A 21,355-nucleotide genomic window follows, 5' to 3' on the forward strand; every position below is an offset into this window, starting at 1 on the left:
CAAACACATCAACCAAGATTTATTATTATAATAACCTTTTTACTGCCATTGAGAGACGCTATTTCAAGCCACGGCCAAGAGAAATCAACTGAGAGCTTATCGTTTCTTGATGAATATTTGACCGGGGGAGGCTCAATCAGTTTCCACGTAAACAGATCACTTCAAAAGTTTCGGAAATGATTTCAGTTCTTCCTGATTGAGCACTCACAGTGAGAATACATGAACAATTGTACTGTATGGCTACTCGTAAAATTAACAACTCGCGCTGACTGTGTTCACATCCAAGCCGCTCACGGCTAAAATCTTTTGATGAGGTTTGAGCGAAACCAATAACCTAGATTTTTTCTCGCTAGAATGCGTCGCTAAGGAGGCGAAACAAGTCAGCCTGAATACGATTTATTGATGGAAGGTTAGGATAATTTACTTACTAGAAAAAACTCGTTTGCTTTACAAAAGAAACAGAGGACATTAAGACACAAAAAAAGTACTCCAAGGTGACAGGCTTTCAAACCATAGATCGTGATTAGCGAAGACTATTTGTGCGAGGCAAACTGACTTCTTTTAACTAAATATTCGTAACCTTGTCGGTAGTGAAGGTACCAGAATCTCCAACTGTCGCAACTTTTCAATAAAACGGAAAGTATAAATCCAGGCTAATTATTTCATCCGCTATATTACTGCACTAGAAATCCGATAATCTCGACCTTTTCCTTTCCAAGAGATAAGTAAAGATCTGACCAAAAAGGAATGTCAGTATCATTGTGAGATGAAAAGCAACACAACTTTCGTTTCAATGGTCATACTTTAGGATTTTATCCGCAGACTCGAACGTTAGAACACCTTGTAAAGCACAATATCAGTTATAGCAAGTAGCGCTCAGTAGCTTTCATGAATGGCCACACTTCAGGATATCGTTCGCAGCGCGATTCAAAAATTTAAAATCACCTTGTATAGCATGAAAACTAGTACCACAGAAAAGTATTGCTCAGTATCTTCAACCCCAGTGTTTACACTTCAAAATTTTATCCACGGACTGACAACCTAGAACCACTACCTTGTATAAAACCTGATAACAAGTACCACAGGAGAGCGCTGCTCAATACCTTTCATTTTAATGACCACACGTTAGCATTTCCTCGGCAGACTAAAGTTAACCACAATACAAAACTCGTGCTTTGATTCCAAGAGGGATTAACTTTGGTAAGTCACGAGGGGCTGTCGACACTTCACTTCTAAGATAAAACTTCCGGTTTTTCAAACTGACTCACACAATTGGCCACGCATAGGCGTGCCAAGAAAAGACTTCGACTTTCATCGAAAGAACCCGAGCGATGACCTCGCGAAAAATGTGAATGGACTCCGCCTGCCAAATCAAAAAACACGGACTTTGTCAAGATCAAGTTACGCAGCGGATGTAATCCATTCAAACTAAAAAGCTACAGTAAGCTTAACTGAGTAGTACTTTAAACTGCTCTCAATGGTTTTACGGTCTGGGATCCGCGGGGAAACTTGAGGTGAAATCATTTTTCTCCGTTCCGACGCGACGAAACGTTGGAGTGGAAGTTTTGACTGAACTTCAAAACACTGAGTCACGTCGGAAAAGCGAAGTGCTTTGAGAAGTGCGATACTCCCACACATCTCTGTATATCAAGTTATGTGAATAAATTTTACCTTTTCGCTCCGATCAGAGCCCCGCCAACGATCATGATCGGTAAACACGCGTTTTCGGTGTGGATGTTGCTACGTAACAAGGCCAATTTGAAAGACGAATAGCTGCCGTAAACACTTCGGGAGTGCTCGTGGCTTTCTGTTCCTGTTTTAGCCATCATAAAGGCCTGGCTAAACGATAAAACACTGTTGTCTCGAAAACTTCACTTGTTTCAACATGAGTTTGGAAAAAGTTTGTTTCCGATATCCATAACTTCTACTGGCAACAAGAAATTCAAAAGCAGTATTTTTTAATTAACTGTTCTTGTTTAAGTGAGATTCACAACAAAGACAACACAAGTACTGATCTTTAATATCGGATGAATTGCTCCAATGTGTGGACAAATTTAACACCTCAAAACTGAAAACTGCGATAGAGGATATTATTATTAGCAGTTTGAAGTATAGCTCTTCTTATTGCCCAAGTTCAATGCTTTGTACTTTTTTGACAATTCCGACCCCACACAAGGAAACGATTCTTCACAACGGTATACATTGCAAATTTTGACAGTTTTTGGCCTAATGCCCTCTAGTCAGAAACTGGAAGTAGTTTTACATTCACTTCTAAAGCCTCAAGAACCAAAACAAACAGTTAAGTTAACGAAACTGGGGTAGTTATAAAACACGGAAAAAAATTGCCCGCTTTAGCTAATAAGCAACAACATCGCCATGTTTGTTCAAGAACATAAATTTTGCTCACAGCAAATAGTTTATTTGGATAGGAAAATATATCGAGTGAATGCATTTAATTATAATAAAGGTGCACCAGTAAGAGTTCAATTTAGAATTTCTTGTCTGTTATTATGATTAAAGTTTCATTGATTTACCACAATTGCCATGGCATTTGAAACTATAATTTGAGGCCTTTTTTTTCAGCATAGATGTATTTTAAATTGCCTTGCAGTTGATAAAAGATTTCGAGATACCATCTTTCGACACCAAAACGGATTTAAGGCTTTCTTTTCTATCACTGAATTCAAGGTGTTCTGTATTTCTTCTAGAATTTGGAGTGCTATCTACTCAACCGTCATGAAATCCTTTAAAAATTCAACCACTTATAAGTGGAATTGTCTTCATGACAACCTGGTTGGTTGAATGTTTTGAAAGGTTCTAGTCGTAGGCTAATTTCAGGTTGTTCAAAAATACTTGAAGCTATGAAAAAACACAAATTACGTTAAAGAATCTAAATTTCCACTGTCGCACGCACATCAACCGATTATCATGATGCTTAATCTGTCTGAAAGAAAAATATCACAGCACTACAAAACAAAACATAAACTTTACGACAAACTTCAACGAATCAATGGCGCGTTATCGAATTCTGACGTCAAGATGACCTACACACGCCGAACAATGGAAGGGGATTGAAATGGCTGTATAATCATTTAAAGCAATTTTGGAAATTGGATTTAAAAACAGGAATAAAGACTACTCAACATTAAACAATGTTCTGCCCACAACAAAAGCCAGCGTGGGACGATGAGAACATTTCAGAAAGAGAAACACGCAATTCACAGCTTTTGAAACCCACGATAAGCTTGAGAATATACACACAATGCGTAGGCAACAACACTGGTGTGTTTGTCGTTGATAGAGTTTGGAGGAAATCATTTTCAAATGACCTCAAAAAGACCATAAAAGCTTGGCCGTTACTAGAGAATGTCTCGTGGATGTTCTTTATACAAAACCTACGCCGCCTTTACAGCTTCCTTCAACGTCAGTCGGTTTCCGCGATGACTGAGGAACGAGAAATAACTCAACCTGTAGCAATGACGTTACTTCATTACCTGAATTGGAATTTATTCCTATCAATAAACGAATCAGTAACCATTCAGACAAAAGCAGATTCTTAAACAAAAACTACACTTGAAAATCAAAAGCTACCGTGACCATATTTGTATGACTCAAGTTTTATACTCCCACGGGTTCAAACTGGTCAAATCAAACGACACATGTCACATAAAAAGAACGATTTCTACAAGACGTCAACCTCTAGGTCAACAACACTCGATTCTTTCGTGAAACAAAAATAAAACAGTATTGGGCGAACACTTCAAAGTTACTGCTGGATTTTGAAGTTTAGCGACTACGCCGTTGGCATATCAGAAAGACACCGAGAAACTTCACGGACAAAATCAACAAAGCAATTAAAAATAAAACAACAAGCAAACAAAAACAGGAAATTAAGGAGCGAGCGAGAGCGAAACACGCTGATTTTAGTCCAAAAGAGTTTATTTGAAACAAGAAGTTCACTCACAAGTTACAACTTTGCACAGAACGTAAACTATTGTTGACGAGTTGAACTTTGGCTCAAAGTGAAAAAGAGTGTAACATGTAACTTGCTAAACCCCTAACCCTTTGTGGAGGATAAAGGCGAGTCCACTGACACAAGTGAGTGGAGGCACAAGGAATAAAACCTACACTTACTTCTCAGTTGTGTCAGCGGATTTCCAACTCCTCCAACTACCCTCTGAGCCTCTGTAGAGGAAAACCTTGTAAATTTTGATGTAAACGATACGCAACGTTTTCATAAAACGAACACTTTTGATTACGTATGGTGCCACTTGACAACACAAACTGCAAGAAGATGCGGTTTTCAAATAATCCGACATCCGAAGCGGATCTGTTACGGAAACTTGACCAACTTTTATCAGTTCAAACGCTCTTCTGTTTATTCAAGGAAATACCCATTCAAAGAATACGAGCTCATAAATGAAACGCTGAGCTGCACAATAAAATGAAATTCCCCTGACATGCATTCAAGAAAAGCGACGAAAAACTGACTAACCAGAAATAACAGATATACTATACATCACTGAACAACCGCTTCAAGAAAAAAAAACTGTGCGTAAATCCCAGATTGGTAGTCTAAAAAAACATCTCGGGTTTCTGATAATCTTAATACTACATGTTCACAATAAAATAACGTTAAAATGTCACAAGTCTAGTGCACATTAAGGAACAGGGACTAGAGGTCAGTTCTACGCTGCTTAGACCTTTTGATGCAAGCGAAACAAATGCCATTTTTGAAGTTTTTGTAAAAAGTACTTCTAAAAGAATTGCTCAATTTAACAAGAAGACGTAAAACTAAAATTTCCGAGATGATGTTCGCTTCAAACGGAACCAAAAACTGTTCGTTCATTTGACGGTTACTGAAGCTCTGTAGGAGCCGAACAAACACAATTCCTATCCCATTATGGACCGAGATACCTCACCGAAAGCTCTGTTTTCAGAAGCGAAACCGACCGTGCTAAGAGCACTGCAGCGTGTACTGTAAAACCTCTATTAAGCCCCTGGGGTGTATATTTATGTTTAGGTCTCGAGGGGGTCACTGGGGACATAATAGAGAAGGGTTTGGGGGATTGGGGGATAATTCAAATCATGAGTTTTCAAGAAAAGTTGAATTAGCTTTGGGTCGCGTATCACAATGTCATTCTTCCTTAAGCACAACAATACTCTTCCAAACAAAAAGACTATGCGCTCCTATACACCAACTCACTGATGTTTTGATTGTTCGGAGGTAATTCTTTTGTGTTTTCTAACATGGACAGGGAGGGGAGGGAAGGGGGGCTTAATATAAACGGGGGAGGGGTTCATAAAAAAATTTAAAAATGGGTTCTGACGGCAAACGGGCCGATAGAAAGTACGTTATGATCCAATATGGAGTCCAGCAGGTACAGTATTTTCAAGTCAAAACGTTATATAATGATTGCATCTCTTAAATTCCATGCGTCAAAACGGCCAAATCAAAGAACCAACTCAAGTCTGGAACAATGTCAATATTACTCTTCATAGCTTACTGTTTGTCTTGCTGCATCGAGGCGTGCAAACCTCACACTCGAACGCACGAAAGTCCACTACAGTACAAACAATGTTTATTACTCTTCATACCTTATTCCTCGCTGTAGGGACGCGTGCAAGCTCGAGTCAAACGCACAAACACCGCATACAACCTGCAGTTAAGTCAAAGCAGACCCAATGCTTTGAGCGCTACGTTCGCAGCAGTCTGTTCCGACCCCTTTTTGGTATTACAGCCATTGCTGGTGTAGGATGCTCCTGACACATGCACAGTACACGTGAATACACCATTTTGTCGATGACTGGAGTACACAGGCATGGAGAGCTTGTTTTTCTGGCAGTACTCTTGAAGAGAATTTTTGTGCGAGGTGAAAGTGGTCTGAGGTTTTGTTTTAGTCGCTGGCAACGAAGGTTGTGTCACAGCAGTGGTGATCTTCTCGACTATTGGCGTAGAAAAATGCTGGACTGTAGTAGCAGCAGTAGTAGAGGTGGTTTGGACTGTAGGAGTGGAAGCCGACTGGACAGTGGATGGACCTGTAGGTACTGGAATTTGCTGGACTGCTTCACTTGCTGCAAATGAATAAAAAAAAATGATTAGGGTGGTTTTGAAACGATTGTCACTGAACCATAACAACATCTGACCAATGACAGCAAATGTACATGTAAGTAGCACGGTAAACCAATCAGCAGTCGAATCAAATGCATCATCCGGTGCTAAGCGACGGCAGAAAATGTCCCCTTTTTGCTCTGTACCGTCCCACTACTCCATGCGCACCGTGTTCAACCCAAGACACGATTAGTTTGATTTGAACTTAAATAGTTGAAAAAACAAACAAACAAAAACGACAACAACAACAAAAAAAAAACCCACCAAATTTGTCTATTAGTTAAGTACATTGGTAGTTGTACTTTGCTGGTATCTTTTATTATATTTAGGTCAATTGGGTCTCTATTGATAGGAGTTTTTACAATCTCATTGCTGACTGAGAGTTACCCTATTGAAATAAGGGACCTATCTAAACAAGTGAAAACCAAGACAAGCACTAACTCATATTGCATAAATCAATTTAAAAACGACCTCAGTTTTATGAACAATTTTAACGGGGCTATACGGCCACTTGAAGCACACAATCCTGCAAATGCAAACTAAATATTTTCTCTCGGTTGCTGAGAGTTTCTAAAATTCCCCTCAGTTGCGCGCCTTGGAACTGCGTTTACTAAGCACCTTATAACTCATGCAAAACCAATGCTTAACACAATACGCCATTTAAAGCCAACATTACCGGTTCATACTTTTGCTATAAGTTGTGATTGGTTTGTTAAGCTATTTGCCCACGCCGATTGCCGACTTGGTAAAGATTTTACGGATAAGGGGGGCAGTTTCCAAATAAAACTGCAGGGCTGCGTCGGTGGGAGTAGAAACGATGTTTGGTTGATCAACAGAGTTAATAAATAAAGGTAAATTGGCCAACGTAGAGAGATTCGAGTGCTGACGCTTCGAGCGTTAGCCCTTCGTCAGAACGAATTCAGGTTTTCGTGCTTGTTATTGCCATTGTCTGATATAAAAAAGGAGTAGGCGTTTTTGGTTTCTCTAAGCATATGATCAAGCCCATGGTTGCTTTCTTTTGGTATCCGTGAGCTTAAAGAAGGAAGAATTAATTTCTAAGAATTTATTTTTCCAGAACTCCGGGGGCGTATACCATTCTTGAGACGGCTTTTTTCTTGGGATGGGCGATATAAGCAACGATAGCTAATGCTTGTTGTTTTTTAAGGAATTACATTTTTGGGATTCCAAAGACTCTTAGGTATATAACTTACCAAACAAGAATAAACACGTTATTCAATATCACAAAGTACACTGAAGGGCGGAAAACAAATGAAAACAACAGTATTCACCCTTCGTTTTTTTTTCTAGAATTGCTGGAGGTTCTGATCAATAAGTGATACTGATTTGGAAAGTTTTAAAGTGGTGTAAATGTTTCCTGAAAATATTTTCCATGAAAGCATTCTCATGGAATCATTTTCGTGCTCATCGTAAAACCAAATCTGCCATACAATGCACGTCACAAGGTTATTTTTAAGCTGTGGCTATACTGTGGTTCTCGAAGTCTGGGATTTTCAAACATAAATATTCGTTATCGGACCGGAAGGATCAAGCTAATATAGGATTAGTATCAACAATAAATTCTATCGTATTTTTTTTTACATAGAAAAGGCAGATTTTACTGATAAATTGCAAACCGCAAAAAATTTCCCAGTGGCTACAAAAATATAACAAATAACGCGTTGTCTGGAAAAACGCGTAAACACAACTGCAAATACATCGCCAAACTTGCAAATATTTCGTGGTCTGAGAGGTTCCAACAGGATTATCCGTTTTCAGACAGGACAGAGGTCAGGTGTTTTAAAGTCGGAACAAGCTTAGTTTCAATAGTAAAGTCTGTTTTACAGGTCATTAAAACATGTTTTAGCCTAACTTTAAACTCCAAATGAGAGCCTACAATCAGACGTCTCCTCAAGTCGATATTTGTAGTATGTGACCTAAGGAGATCGCTGGAATTCAAAATTAAACTCGACAGCACACAAACAAATTAATTTAAGGAATGTGCCTCCTAATACGGAAGTATTTTTGCACAGTTTATGACTATGCGGGGAAAGCAGATGGGCTACTGGAATCCAGAAAGAAAACAGGGGGTAGCGGGGCATTTTTTTGAGATAATTAAGCAACAGTTACTCTAAAAAGCTGTAAAATGCAAAGCAATGTACGGCGTTTTTATCTGAATTGAAGCTTTCTTACATGTATCTCTGAAAAATGCATGGTTCAATACCCCCAATTTTCTTTTAAATACCAAGAGCACTTGCTAACTTCTATTTTCTCCGCATAGTTCTAAATCGCGCAAAGGTATCCCTATATTAGTAGGCACCACCCATAGGAAACCCGAGTATCTCGAGATGCGCAGAACACATGCGCAGTAACAAACGTAGGCACCGCCCTTATAAAAGCCCTGGAGGATGCCGTAAGGAGAATGCCTTGCAAGTACCCATAATTACCTATAATTCCAGGGCGAAGGTATTCCTTGGAATTGGGGATGGGGGATCAAGGTGGAGGGGGAGGGGGGGTACACATTGTAGCCCCAAAACATAACCCTTCTATATTTTAGTCCCATCGACCGTGTGTACCTCAAAATTCCCAACAAAATTTTTGGGCCCAAAAGCAATTTCACATGCAAAATGTTTATTACCAAAAGATCGGTTACTAATAATTTTGAAAGCTCGTACGCGTTGAAATTTTCAAGACCAAGAAACACAGAGTATTACTTTGCATGGAACAGTACTAGCAATAGATAAAATGAAAACGGAGTTGAAAAAGAATTATCGGCCATCCAAAACCTCTCCGGCAGTTTGAAGCAAGGGACCCTGTCGTCTAAAATCGTTCCCCTTTAAAGCAAAAATGGCACAATGGATGCCCTATATCCCACCACTAGGCGCAACATACTCTACTTCGGAAGATAAACAAAAAACAACAACAACAGAGCATTTGGGGATGCAATACCTATTCAGCTGACAAACGGAAGATGTGCCTGGGGTGATGCGGAAACGGTTGTTTGTTACCTGTTCTGTTTGGGTGCAGTTTTTTTTTTTTTGAATCCTTGGCTTGGCTTGGCTTGGCTTGGGGTGGGGGATTGGGTGAGACGGTTGAGCTATTTTCTTTTTCTGCCGAGATTTTTTTACGTGTCTAAAAGCTCTGTATGAATTGTACAACTGAATTTTCTCTCACTGATTTGCAAGATATTGTTTTCGTTTCGCAATGCACAATCTTTCCTCTGAAAAGTCTTTGCAAGAATTGCTCAACAGCTCAACAATGAAATGATCAGTCCCTCACCGGCGTCACTTGGTAATCGCAACACCAAAAAAAAAAAATTAAATAAATAAAAAAAAATAAATAAATAAATAATAATAATAATAATAATAATAATAATAATAATAATAATAATAATAATAACAATAATAATAATAATAATAATAATAATAATAATAAAATAATAAAATGCCCCAAGAGGAAGTACCCTGGCCCCCATCTAAGCGCTCGGTTGGACAATCAAACGAAAGCTTACACTAAAACCTGAACAGTAATAGGGATGACGAATTGTTGGCAAACGCATTGCAGTTTTGTTGTTGATAAAAGAATGCTGATTGAAGTGCAAAGGATCAGAAGAAAAACGATACACTCGAAAGAGGAACTCGGGGATCAAAGCATTTAAAACCTGTCGGTGAAATGAAATAAACGCGATTCATTAATTTTGATGCCTGACCCAGGGTAATTGAAAAAGCTGTTGTTTCAACACCCAGCGCTGCTTTTCTTTAAATTAAATTACAAATCGTATTTATACCTAATTGATTGTCCCATAAACACTGGGGTGGAAATGTCTTAAGAAAGAGGCGTGTTTTTGCGGATTTTTTTCTTCTTCTTGGTTAATACATTGTGGAACCTAACACTTTATCAAACAGATGTTGGCGGGAAGGCATTACCTCAATACGCTTGAAGCCTCAAGACACGCAGTATGTTTAGACTGTTTACTTATAAATCTTTGAATGAAACGTGGTTACACTAATTGTATGTATTATACACTTATGTATGCTTGTATATTTTTCGGTTTATGGCAATAATGTGACAGATGTGAGCTGTACTTTCCTGTGTGGTACTTGGCCTGGTTTCAAAAAGAAACTTAAGACAAGTGGGAGTTTTTCAATGAGTTAAGGACCATATCCTCGGGCGCCAACATGGATTACTCGGCTAAAGACCCAACGAAGAGTAAAGGAAACAAAAGAGAGACTAAGAAAATCCTCCAGAACTCTGAGAAGGTTGCTAACGCACCCCACGACCCCTTTATCTTAAGTTGCTTTATCCAATTCCAGCCAGAGCCCGTTCATTAAGCTGTATAAGGTGGTTCGAACTTTGAGTCTGTAAATGAAATCTTATAAAGTATGGCCATTCAAACGAACGCTACTGAGCAGTACCTTCCTTTGATGTTCATTGTGCTAAACAAGGAACTTTCTAACTTTGTTAATAGTCTGTGGAAAAATCCTTAAGTGTTCAAAGCTATTCAGCAGAACTTTCTCGTGGTTCTGTTTATTGTTCGGTATACAAATCCTAGAGTGTGATCATTTACGAGAAAGCTAAACAGTAGTTTCCCGTGGAAAAGCTTTCAAAATTTTGCAATACAGCTAAGACTTTTCCTGTGGATTTTCCAAGCCTTACGTAACTAGACGCTTTCCAGCTGGGCCTCTGTGAAGATTAGCATATTAGATAAAAACGTCTTTGTTCTTCACGCTTAACCCAACAGGGCAAGTGTCAAGGCTTGTACAGAACAGAAAACAGACTTGAACATTTGCGACATCCAAGTTGCCGACAAGCAATTTTAATGATACCTATTTTAAAGTGGAATCGACCATAAGTTATGCAATCGCTTACGCCTCCAGTCCAAAACATTGCGTAAACAACAAGCTCCAGACACTGTTTGAGACAGACACAGCTACAGACACGTTTTCAGACAATGGACAAACGTGCCAACTCGATTAACACTTTTACTCCCACTGCGCACCGCACAAGAAACGCAAAATATTGGGCAATAAAGTGGAAAAATAATGCTCAGTAGCGTTCACTGGAATGGCTACAAGCTACAGTCTCATCCACACACTCACAAGTCAAAACCACCTTGTACAATACAATAAACAGGACCACAAAACTCCAAAAAGTCCTGCTTCTAGCTTTCAATTTAATGGCGACACATTAGGATGTCAACTACAGACTCAAAAATTAAAACCACCCTGTAGAGCATAACAAACAGCACCACAGAAAAGTAACATTCAGCACGTGTAGCTGTTATCTGAATGAAATTTCATGAACAGATTCACAAGATTCACTTCCTGAGCCTACGAAGAGCACCACGGAAGAGGCTTGCTAAACGGCTTTGGTTTCAATAATCACACTAGACTCTAAAACCTTGCAATCATCTTGTACGGTACCACTAGAAGAATGTTTTCAATGGCTTCATTTAACTGGTCACAATCAAAGTTGTAGACACTGGAAATTATGTTTGGAATTATTTTGCCTCTAAGAGTGAAAGTCTTGTGCTTGCACCCAGGGAGCAGGGAGTACTTCCTTGTAGTAAGAGACTAATGGGGATGTGCTGCTTTTTTTTGCGACTATATTGAGAAAAATAAAGCGACTAAAATGGGGTCACATTTTCAATATAACAGCATGCTTGTGAGCATTGTTTGGAAAGCAAATATATTGCAGTGTTTATACTAAGATGAACAGCTAAGTCTTACGCATTGAAATTAATTGTTAACTCATGTTAGGAAGACCTTTGCAAAGTGAATAAGTTGGAATAGAATAATTTACATTACAAATTGACTAAGATGGGTTCAACAACTAACCATGAATACAACTATCATGGGATAGGGGATCTAAGAAGTCATGGGTTAAGACCCAGCACAAGCTAAGCCAAGTAACCCACCCCATCAGGGGGATCCCACCTTCCCCTCCCCCTCCCCCCCCCAAAAAAAAACCCCAGGGGATTAAGCTATCTTTGTCTGCCTGCTTCTCATAGTACATTGTTTTGTTGCCCATTACACTTATGATTTCTGTGACTTGCAGGTCTTTAAAACCTGGGCCACAGAGCATGTGCCAGGTTTCCTAATAATTTATTTGAGACACCTTAGGGTCTATATGAAAGAGGTACACTCCTCTGGGGTGTAGGAAATTAAAATGATTTCCTTTTCTCTTTGTTTAAAGCACAACAAAAGTTATAATGTGATAACAAGTCTGTAAACTCTACTTTGGCTAAGAGAGTTGTTATCACATTAGAACGTTTGTTTACCTTTAAAGAATTCATTTTTTTCATTCTTCCATAAGCTTACAGGAGTTTCAGCTGGAAACCTGGAAACTTGAGTTTCAATCAAAAATTGAATGGTGGAAACTCAAGGTGACATGGTAGCATGGCAAGTTTTATTCTCTATGTGGAAATGAGCTAATTGGGGAAGAGAATTGCTTAGCTGTGAGAGGGAAATTACAGGAAGGAAAGAGCTAATAAACACTAACAATGAGTTAACAAATTAGCATTGGCCTAACATGTTAATTTTCATTAGAAGTTCACTGTATCAGGAAGGTTTAGTCTTTCCCCAACTATCACTTGGTGTTACAAGTGATCTCGACTACTCTACCCTGAGTAGTGGTCAAAACACAACAATGGATGTGAGTCAAAGAAGAGCTCAAATAAGAGGCCTGAGGTTAGACTTGATTTCCAACCATAAGGGGGAAAAGAAGCCACAGCCAAACCCCAGGAAAAAACAACTGTACCCTAAAAAATAGCAGAACTCAGACTATTGTAAGCTTATTGAGGCTCGGCAAAATGTGCATCGAAGAACTGTAAATTAAATTAAAATTACCCTAAAGGTAAACAAAAGAAACCTTACTTGTTGACAAGGTAGATTTTATAAAACAAATTCACTCTAAATTAAGCCTGCTACACACTTGTGAAACAAGCACTAGCATTTATAAGAAAAAGTGTGTGAACTATAGCATGAGATGAGCAGTGCTTTTGATTTTCTTATGCTTAAGCTTATGTCACACAGATTCACACTCAATTTTTCTTATGCTTATATTAAGGCTTAAATGCTTATCGCACAAGACTGTGGAAACCAGGATTAAGCTAACCCTAGAAGGTAAAATAACAGAAACCTTACTTGTTAATGAGGTTGATGCTGTAGAGGTCTCAGTGGAACTTAATGCTGTGGATGCATTTTGAGAGGTCAGCTGCTTGCACTGTTCAACAAAATCTTGATAACTAGGAGGTGGCGCAGGGCATTGATTCAGCATGTGAAGAACAACTTGAGCTGCATTCTGTTCAGATTGCTTTTTAGTGGGCTGTGGACCATTGCTTTGATAAACTTTCTTGTTGAACACAATAGTGGTGATGAAACCTTTCCCTGTGTCTGTTCTCACAGTGTCATAAGATGGGATGGAGAGGCGAAACTTCTGACAGAATTCATTTAGCCTGCTCTTGTATGAGGTTGTCAAAGTGGGAACTGTCTCCAGCTTTATCCGTTTCCCATAAGGATCATGTATTACACTGTTGTCAATAGCTGGTCTTTTTATCACTACAAGAAAAATATGCAAGTTTTGTTAGAAATTAGAACTCATTAAGCCCTTTAGGGCACACAAGAAAATCTTAAAAGGCCCTGTAGTGGTCAAACTCGTACCCTTTGCCAGAAATTATGATCTGGATTTTGCTACAACTTTTCAAGGACTCGTGCATGTTTGTCTTAGCTCCAAATTTGCCAAAACGGTTATACAACTAAACACAAAAATAATTAAGTAATAATAAATTATTTCATGCAAAGTCCTAGCACTCACTTGCTTCAAAACTTGAAAAACAAAGAATGCATTTGGCTACAATCATAGAGTAGCCATTTTGATTATCAAAGGAGAGGGAGAATTGGGACTTTGGATGTACATGATATTGAATAATGTGCCACCATAAAAATGATAAAACAATATCCCCAAAAAGCGACTTAGAAAAAATTTAAACTTGGAGCACTAATTGTCTGACATAAATTATGCATAATTTCAATTTTTATTTATTTACTGTAAATGTATCTATAATTACACTAATTGTACATGTATGTATTACATTATACATGTATGTATGCTTGTATATTTTAATGGTTGATGGCAAGTAAAACTGAGACGAAATTGAGCATTGCACTTTCCAGTTGTGGACAAGGCTACAACAAAATTCCAGGACCTTACATTCTTAGTCCACAAAGAAAAGATCAAATTTGCTACTGTTGGAAGAAAGACAATATCCAACAATAAATGAAAGTATGAAAAAGTTTGTAAAGTAAGACCCTTGTTACCATGTTTAAATTTTGGGTTTAGCGGGTTCTATCATGTCGCCCCCACTCTAACATCTCCCCATCCCAAGATCGTATGGCCTTCCCCTTGCCAATTTCGACACAAGGTTGAACAGAAATGAATTTGCCATACTGAATTGAGCAAAATTTGTGAAGTTTCAAAGAGATCTTATATCTTAAAATCTAAAAATTGCAATTTTGTAAAACAAAAAAAATGCATGCCACGTAGGCAGAGGCAGCCCACTGGTCATACATTTCTTTAAAAACTTGTAAAGACAATTCAAATTTCTATATTTCCTCACATATGAAGCATATCTCAGTCTACTAAACTTAACCCAACTTTTTGCTAAGTTCATCATGGCAAATATCTTTATGAACACTCTGGGGTTCAAAGTGTAATGCTTATGGCAAATTGTGTGTCTGGTACTTAAGGACGTTCGTGCTAATTGTTTATGCGCATCTTTAATGCAAAAGTAATGCACACGCCATGCAATGTCACGCGCAATTCATTATTGACGATACACAGAGAAACACGGAGGTAAACACACATGTCGGCCGATGTGACAGCATTAAAAAGAGGGAAAAGGGGGAAATTCATGACATCTCCATTGCACAGTTTTGAAAACGAAAACTCGGCCTAAAATGATTAGACGGGTTATGGTTGCAACAAAAAGTCCAAGAAAAAGCGTTGATAACTGCGGGTATTTCGCGCCAAGAGATTTGTATATGTACTTGATTCTTGATAAAACAAAATAATTGAAATGCAATACTTTATGAAGTCTATTCGTCAAACGAAGTCACCTTTAAGCTTTTTTAAGTTTTGATAGTAAAATCTGTGGGGCAGAACTTTTTCGCGTGAACGTCCTTAAGCATCATGTAGTCACTAAAATATTTTTGCCTTGGCTATACATGTACCTGAAGCAGATTTAACGTCAAATGACACTGATGAGTCAATGAGTCCAAGACTCAACAAGGCATTGTAAGCCGCACTTTGCTGAGCCTCCTTGGGATCCCCTTGGATTCCAGTACTTTTAAAAGTGTTACCAGCCACTTCAACTTTAGCCGAGTAGCCATAGTTGTTTTTCCACGTTTTGTAAGCAGGAACTGGTAACTGCTGCTTTTGACAGCATTCCTGAAGACTGTTCTTGAATGAAATGAAGTTTAGTTCACCAGGAACAGCAGCTGAGAATAGAAAAAAGGGACAGGGAGTTATTTAGAAAAACACATATATTAATAATGTGTACTTTACTTACCCCTGTACTTTTCACGGTTAATATGAAAAAACATGAAAGAAAATCAGTAGCAAATACACTCACAATCATGGGGGAAAAAAAAACGTGTACAAAGATAAAAAAGAGCAAAAACATTAGCACTGCACTCAACAAAGAAAGGAGACACGCAAGAACAAGATTTGCATCACAGTACACTATTTAGCATGAATGCCCCCAAAGAAAATGAAAAAAAACAAAAACAAAAAACCAAAAAAATAAATAAAGCACTTTTGGAGGAAAAAAAGAGATGCAATTTAAAAAAAAAATGTTTTAATGGATTTCTGCCATTTTCAGTACCAAGGCAAAGTTAAAATCAAACGCAGTAAAAAAAATAACTGGAGGTAAGACCCACCAATCAAATCTATGCAAATGAGTGTCTCAACCTGTTAAACTACATGTAACTAATGGATAAGGGGGTTAGTTTATAAAGAAACAGTGGTGCTCTGTTGGTAGAGAGCAGAAACAACTGAATGGTTTATCAACAGAGTTGATAACTAATGAAAGGTAAACTGGCCACCATAAAGAGATTTGACTGCCGACATTAAAAAGCATTAGCCCTTTGTCAGAGTGAAATGTTACTAATGATGAAGGACTAACACTTGTAATGTCAGTAAATGAACCCCTTTACGGTGGCGAGTTTACCTTCAGTTACATGTACATGTATCAACTTGGCTGATAAACCAAACAATTGTACATCTATTTTTCTTAGCCTGTACCAACTATTTACTGATTTTTTTTTTTTTCAAAGTTGGCAATCTGTATCTAAATGATACACACAATTTGTGGGAAGGGGGTATACTGTAGAAGCCCACTTTGAAAAAGAGTGACAGCCTCTGGGATCGTTTGGCAGATGTCCTGAATCAGTTTGCAATTTTGTCTCTCTCCCTGCAGTAACAAATCAGCACCTTTTTAAAGTAACAACCCTAGCAAGAAATTTCCCTTGTCATATTTGGATAACAATATAGTTTTTGGACCTCAGGTACTCGTACAAGAAAATCTTTCCTTAGCAGATGCTGAACACCCCTAAGGTGTCTCCCCCCCCCCCTCCCCACAAAAAATCCCATGATTGACTGTAACACAACTTTTTACAAAGGTTGCTGCTACTCGTTTTCAAAGTGAGCTATTGGTACAAGATATTTTATTCTGTGTATAGATTGCATGCCTTCTTGTGATCCAGATAACTTACCTTTCACCACAGTAGTTTGTGCCTTTTTTTGCTCCTTCTTTGCTTTATTTAACATGGAATAACTCTGATAATTCATGTTTGTAGTCTTTGGAACAGAGTTATTTGCGACTGTCTGATTAGCTGGCTTTGAGGCAGCTGCATCATTAGTCTCAGTCTCATTACTTGCCATTGATTGGTTACTGTCATTATGAACATTTCCTTCTGTGGCTCCACCTCTAGCCTTAGCCAGCCAACTGGCTGTACCACCATTAGAAGTATTTCCACCTCTTCCATTCACTGCTCCTCTTGTGCCATTTCCCCTTCCACCCACAGTACCTCTGCCTACATTGGCCCCTCTACCTGGTGCACCCCTAGTTGCACCTCTAGCAGGGGCACCCCGCGGGGTACTGGAATCTCCTCTAGTGCCATAAGAAGCTCCTCTAGGACTACCTGTTCCCCTCGCTTGGTTTGTTCCCCTACCAGTACTTGCTCCTCTGGTTGTAGAGCCCCTTATTTTTGCTCCTCTTGGGGATGGTGTTCCTCTGCCTGAAGCATCGCCCCTTCCACCTCGACCTCGGTTGCTACCTCGCATGTCCCTACCTCTCCCTCTGCCCCTGGGTGGGCCATTAGGAGGAAAAGGAGGGGGAGGGGGAGGTAGGTCAAAGTCATCATCCGCAAATGAAGGTGGTGGAGGGCACCGTGGAGGAGGAGGTGGGGGGTAATCATCACATTCCCATGGTGGGGGTCTTGGAGGTCCATCAAAAGGCGGTGGTGGAGATAAAGGTCTTTCATACCAGCCTCTGGGTGGTCCTGGAGGAGGTGGTGGTGATGGAGGTAAACCATAAGGATCTTGAGCCTCCCATGGCATGGAAGGTGGTGGTCCAAAACCATCAAAGATTGGCCTGTCAAAGTGTCCCCTTGGGGGAGGTCCTCCCCTTCTTCGCATTAGAAGCCCAGGGTGATGCCAGCAATATAAAGCCCTGCAAAATGTTAACAATAACGTTAGTCAAACAAGCAACTACATGTATACCATCATTAACATTAATTTTAATTCTGTGCATTTTCTACAAAACCAGATGACAATGTTTTGATAATACCTTGAATATATCAACAATGGCATGATAACAGCAACGCTCTTATTATAAAATTATGACAAAAAATAAATGGAAAGATACATGATATGATTTTAATGATTTCTCATGGTTTCATTTTATTTTGTTTACAACAGCCCCTAAACCACAAATGCTTCACTTGAGTTGGTTCAGTTTCATACACAAAACAAATCAGTCAAGCATTGGTTTTTATTTGGTTTAGTCTGTTTGCAGTTTAAACAAAAGCACAGTACCACACAAATGTAAGTTGACAGTCCCTCATGTCTTGATCCTAGAGTCTTGAGACTCGATTTCTCAATTCTCAAACATTTCATGAATCAAGGCTCCTGTCAAATTTCAAGACTTTGAAGGCGATACTTTCGAGTAACAAGTCAAGAATTTAATGAGCTTGTCACACTTGCGAGCATCGTGGTCAAAGAGTTTCAAAAATCAAGGTGCAAGAACCACAATTTTATTCTTTACACTGAACCACACCATGATTTGTTGTTAAAAAATTAATAAACTTGGCAATTTTAAATTGTTACATAAGTACACATAGTTTGTGTGTTGTTGTTGTTTAGCAGGTTAGATGGGTATAAACAGTCCCAAAATTCTCCTGTCATAATAAACATCAGCTCCACAGTTTTGAAAGCGACCACATTTCTGGATTTGTAATAGAGCTGTATGTGCAGTTTCTCTGCTTTTGGACATAACATAATTAATGTTTCTTACATGAAAACCAGTCTCTGAGCCAAAATAGACCTTACCTAGAGCAGTTTTGATTTCAAGGCAAAAAGAGCATGATTATCTTGCATTAAATTTTTCATTATCATTTTATTACTACCCTTAACTAAAATGTCAAGGCCTGATAGTGGTCATTTTGATGGGTTTTCACCCTAAAGTAAAAAAAAAAAAAAACAGTTACGTGCTCTCAATATTCTTCTTCTTGTAAATATGAAAAAAAAAAAGGTTTGAACATTGGACATCAAATATTATTATTGTGGAGATGTACCCTACATGTACAAATTCCAAATAATAAACAATCTCTCCAAATCTCGGATGCAAAAGTAGCAGAACAAAACTCTTTTAACATTTTTGAAAGCAAACTGAGAAAGTTTTTGAAAATATGTTAAAATTTTTTTACCTTATTTTAATTATTTTAATTGTATATATTTTTGTCATAGTTCCAGTGCTTTATTTTGTAGATTGCGTGTATTAGGGAATGTCCTTGACAGGGCTAACCTCTGATGTTTACTTTTAAGTGCTAACATAATTTAACAGGGTTTCTGATAGGGTGCGAAAAAAATTTGGAAATTATGCGGCACTTTTTAAGTCTCGTTATGTGGCAAAAAAGGTCTATTATGCGGCAAATTATGCGATTTCATTTTAGCTAATTTAACCTTGTTTTATTAGGTCTAAGAGGAGCATAATCCAGTTTTTGCTGTTCAAGAAGCAATTAGAGCACAAAGAAATGAAGAAACAGCTGAAATAAATCATTTGTTGCCTCACTGAAAATCATATATTAATTTGGTCAAGTCAGCGTTTGTTGCTTCCCATCCGCATTTTTTTTTCCGCGTTCCGCTTGTACGTGTGACTAAGCTTCGAGGTCACAAACTTTTGAAGATGATCAACCGCTATGTTGCACGAAGAGCAAAACAACAGACCATCGTCAGCATGAAAAATTCCTTCAGGGTACTTTCTTGCCCTGTGTTTTGCCGAAATATTTACAGGAAGGTGCGATCTTTTTTTCTCCTGCGAAGAAGCGCTCGACGTTTTAACAACAAACTTATCCATAATGAGGATATCTGTTTTAATTAAAACAAAATAGCTACATATTGGAAGCGACTATCGAGCACTTTTCACGCCAATAACTACATCGCAAGTATGAAGGGATCAAATGACATCTTAAAAATATATCAATGATTGTGATTGGTGTATTTACATAAAAGGATTGTTTAATCCGTGCCAATGATCACCCGCTTAATATTGAAAACCAGCACCACGTCCCCAACATGTAAAATGAAGCATAGAACGCCTGTTTGTTCGCTTGTTCAACGAAGGAATGCTTCCAGGTGATTTTTGACGCCTTTTGAAAGAAAAAACGCCTTGAGATAACATTCAAATTATTGGAAAACTTAACATTAAAGCAAGATGTTTGCTCTTTTTTTCTTAAATTGTGCGATCTTGTACAAATTCTGCGATTTTTTATGAATTATGTGATTTGTTGCAATTTTAGGTCAATTATGCAAAATCGCAACATTGCATAATATCAGAAGCCCAATTACTGCTGTTGTTGTTCACCCTTACCACCCTTATTTCTTTGTCTATCAGTTGGTTTTTTTTTGCTTATAAAAAGGTCATCATTTTATATACTAACTTAGGTTATCTCTACTTTGTTTTACATACATGTATACACATAATTTGCACATAAACCTTTGTATGAGCTCATTACTTATTTCTGTCTAATGTGGCCACGTAAAATACCACAAACAGTGTTAGAGACGTATGCTCAGAATTCACTGCTGCATGCACACATAAGTGCTAGAGAGACCGTTCAAGGACACTTTGAGCTGATACCAGTTTTTCTAATCGATCTGATAACAAGTATGATATTTATCAATTTTTGCCTCTTTTTTCGATATGTGATGTCATGACATCCAAGACTTTTCTGTGACGTTATCACATACACTACAAAGACTCTTAATGGTGCATATGCCATGTATTTGCGTCATTGTGCCCAGGTTACACATGTAACAAGCCACCAAGACCCGCTTAAGAGTTACCTCCTTCAAGCACAATGCAACAACACATACACGGACGAAAAAATTTATGGCACTAAAAAGTCCTGGTTAACCAGAGCAAGTGAATGTAGTTTACACCATCAAACTTTGACAGTGTAAACCAGCCCTAACTTTTAATTTTTAACCTTTATTTGGGCTTCTGCATGAATATCATGATCAGCAGCCACTAGAGAAAAAGCATAGTTTAGAGTAAGACGCTGTTGTTTTCACTCCAGCCAAGCGGATATTTTTCCCTCGCCATCGAAGAGAGACATCTGACAACAGGTAAGCCCAGCACCAAATAATAACACAAAACACAACACTAAACGAAGTATTATACCGGCAAGCTTACCTGAACACGTGAATTCAATCAAGCTTGTCTTTCGTTCAAGTATGTAAAAGTCCCCCACATTTGAACACTTTTCAGAGAATTCTGTGATCCAGCACACTCTTTGGAACGTCCAAGAATAAGTAAGTCTTAAGTAAAAGCTGTGACAGCAAGCTAAAAACACCGTTTTGCTTCTTACAAAGACTTTCACCTGGAGATCAAGATGGCCGACCGGAAAAGTGAGTTCTATTGCGCATGCGTAACGAAAAAATCACTCTTCTCCTCCCGTGAAGGGA

The 21,355-nt window shown here is 38.4% G+C and overlaps 1 protein-coding gene across 1 annotated transcript; it reads right to left on the reverse strand.

Annotated features, from left to right (window-relative positions):
- Window positions 1-4,401: 4,401 nt before the first annotated feature.
- Window positions 4,402-21,295, reverse strand: LOC146480580 (uncharacterized). The gene is made up of 5 exons (XM_085109766.1): window positions 21,084-21,295; window positions 16,882-17,840; window positions 15,340-15,606; window positions 13,255-13,668; window positions 4,402-6,075 (listed from the first exon to the last, which is right to left on the reverse strand). Exons 2-5 carry the CDS (start codon window positions 17,804-17,806, stop codon window positions 5,672-5,674), a joined length of 2,010 nt encoding a protein of 669 aa, XP_084965892.1. The 5' UTR covers window positions 17,807-17,840; window positions 21,084-21,295; the 3' UTR covers window positions 4,402-5,671.
- Between the last annotated feature and the right edge of the window lie 60 nt (window positions 21,296-21,355).

This window comes from Pavona decussata, unplaced genomic scaffold (assembly GCF_977016875.1).
Source record: "Pavona decussata unplaced genomic scaffold, jaPavDecu1.1 SCAFFOLD_53, whole genome shotgun sequence".
Classification (NCBI taxonomy): Eukaryota; Metazoa; Cnidaria; class Anthozoa; order Scleractinia; family Agariciidae; genus Pavona; species Pavona decussata.

Bases quoted from the DNA above. Each gene is read 5' to 3' on its own strand.
- LOC146480580 (XM_085109766.1), bottom strand. From the start codon at position 17,806: ATGCGAAGAAGGGGAGGACCTCCCCCAAGGGGACACTTTGACAGGCCA. The intron at 15,607-16,881 runs GTAAGTTATCTG...TTCTATTCTCAG, and splicing joins ACAAACTACTGTGGTGAAAG to CTGCTGTTCCTGGTGAACTA. The intron at 13,669-15,339 runs GTACATGTATAG...TTTTTCTTGTAG, and splicing joins TGACGTTAAATCTGCTTCAG to TGATAAAAAGACCAGCTATT.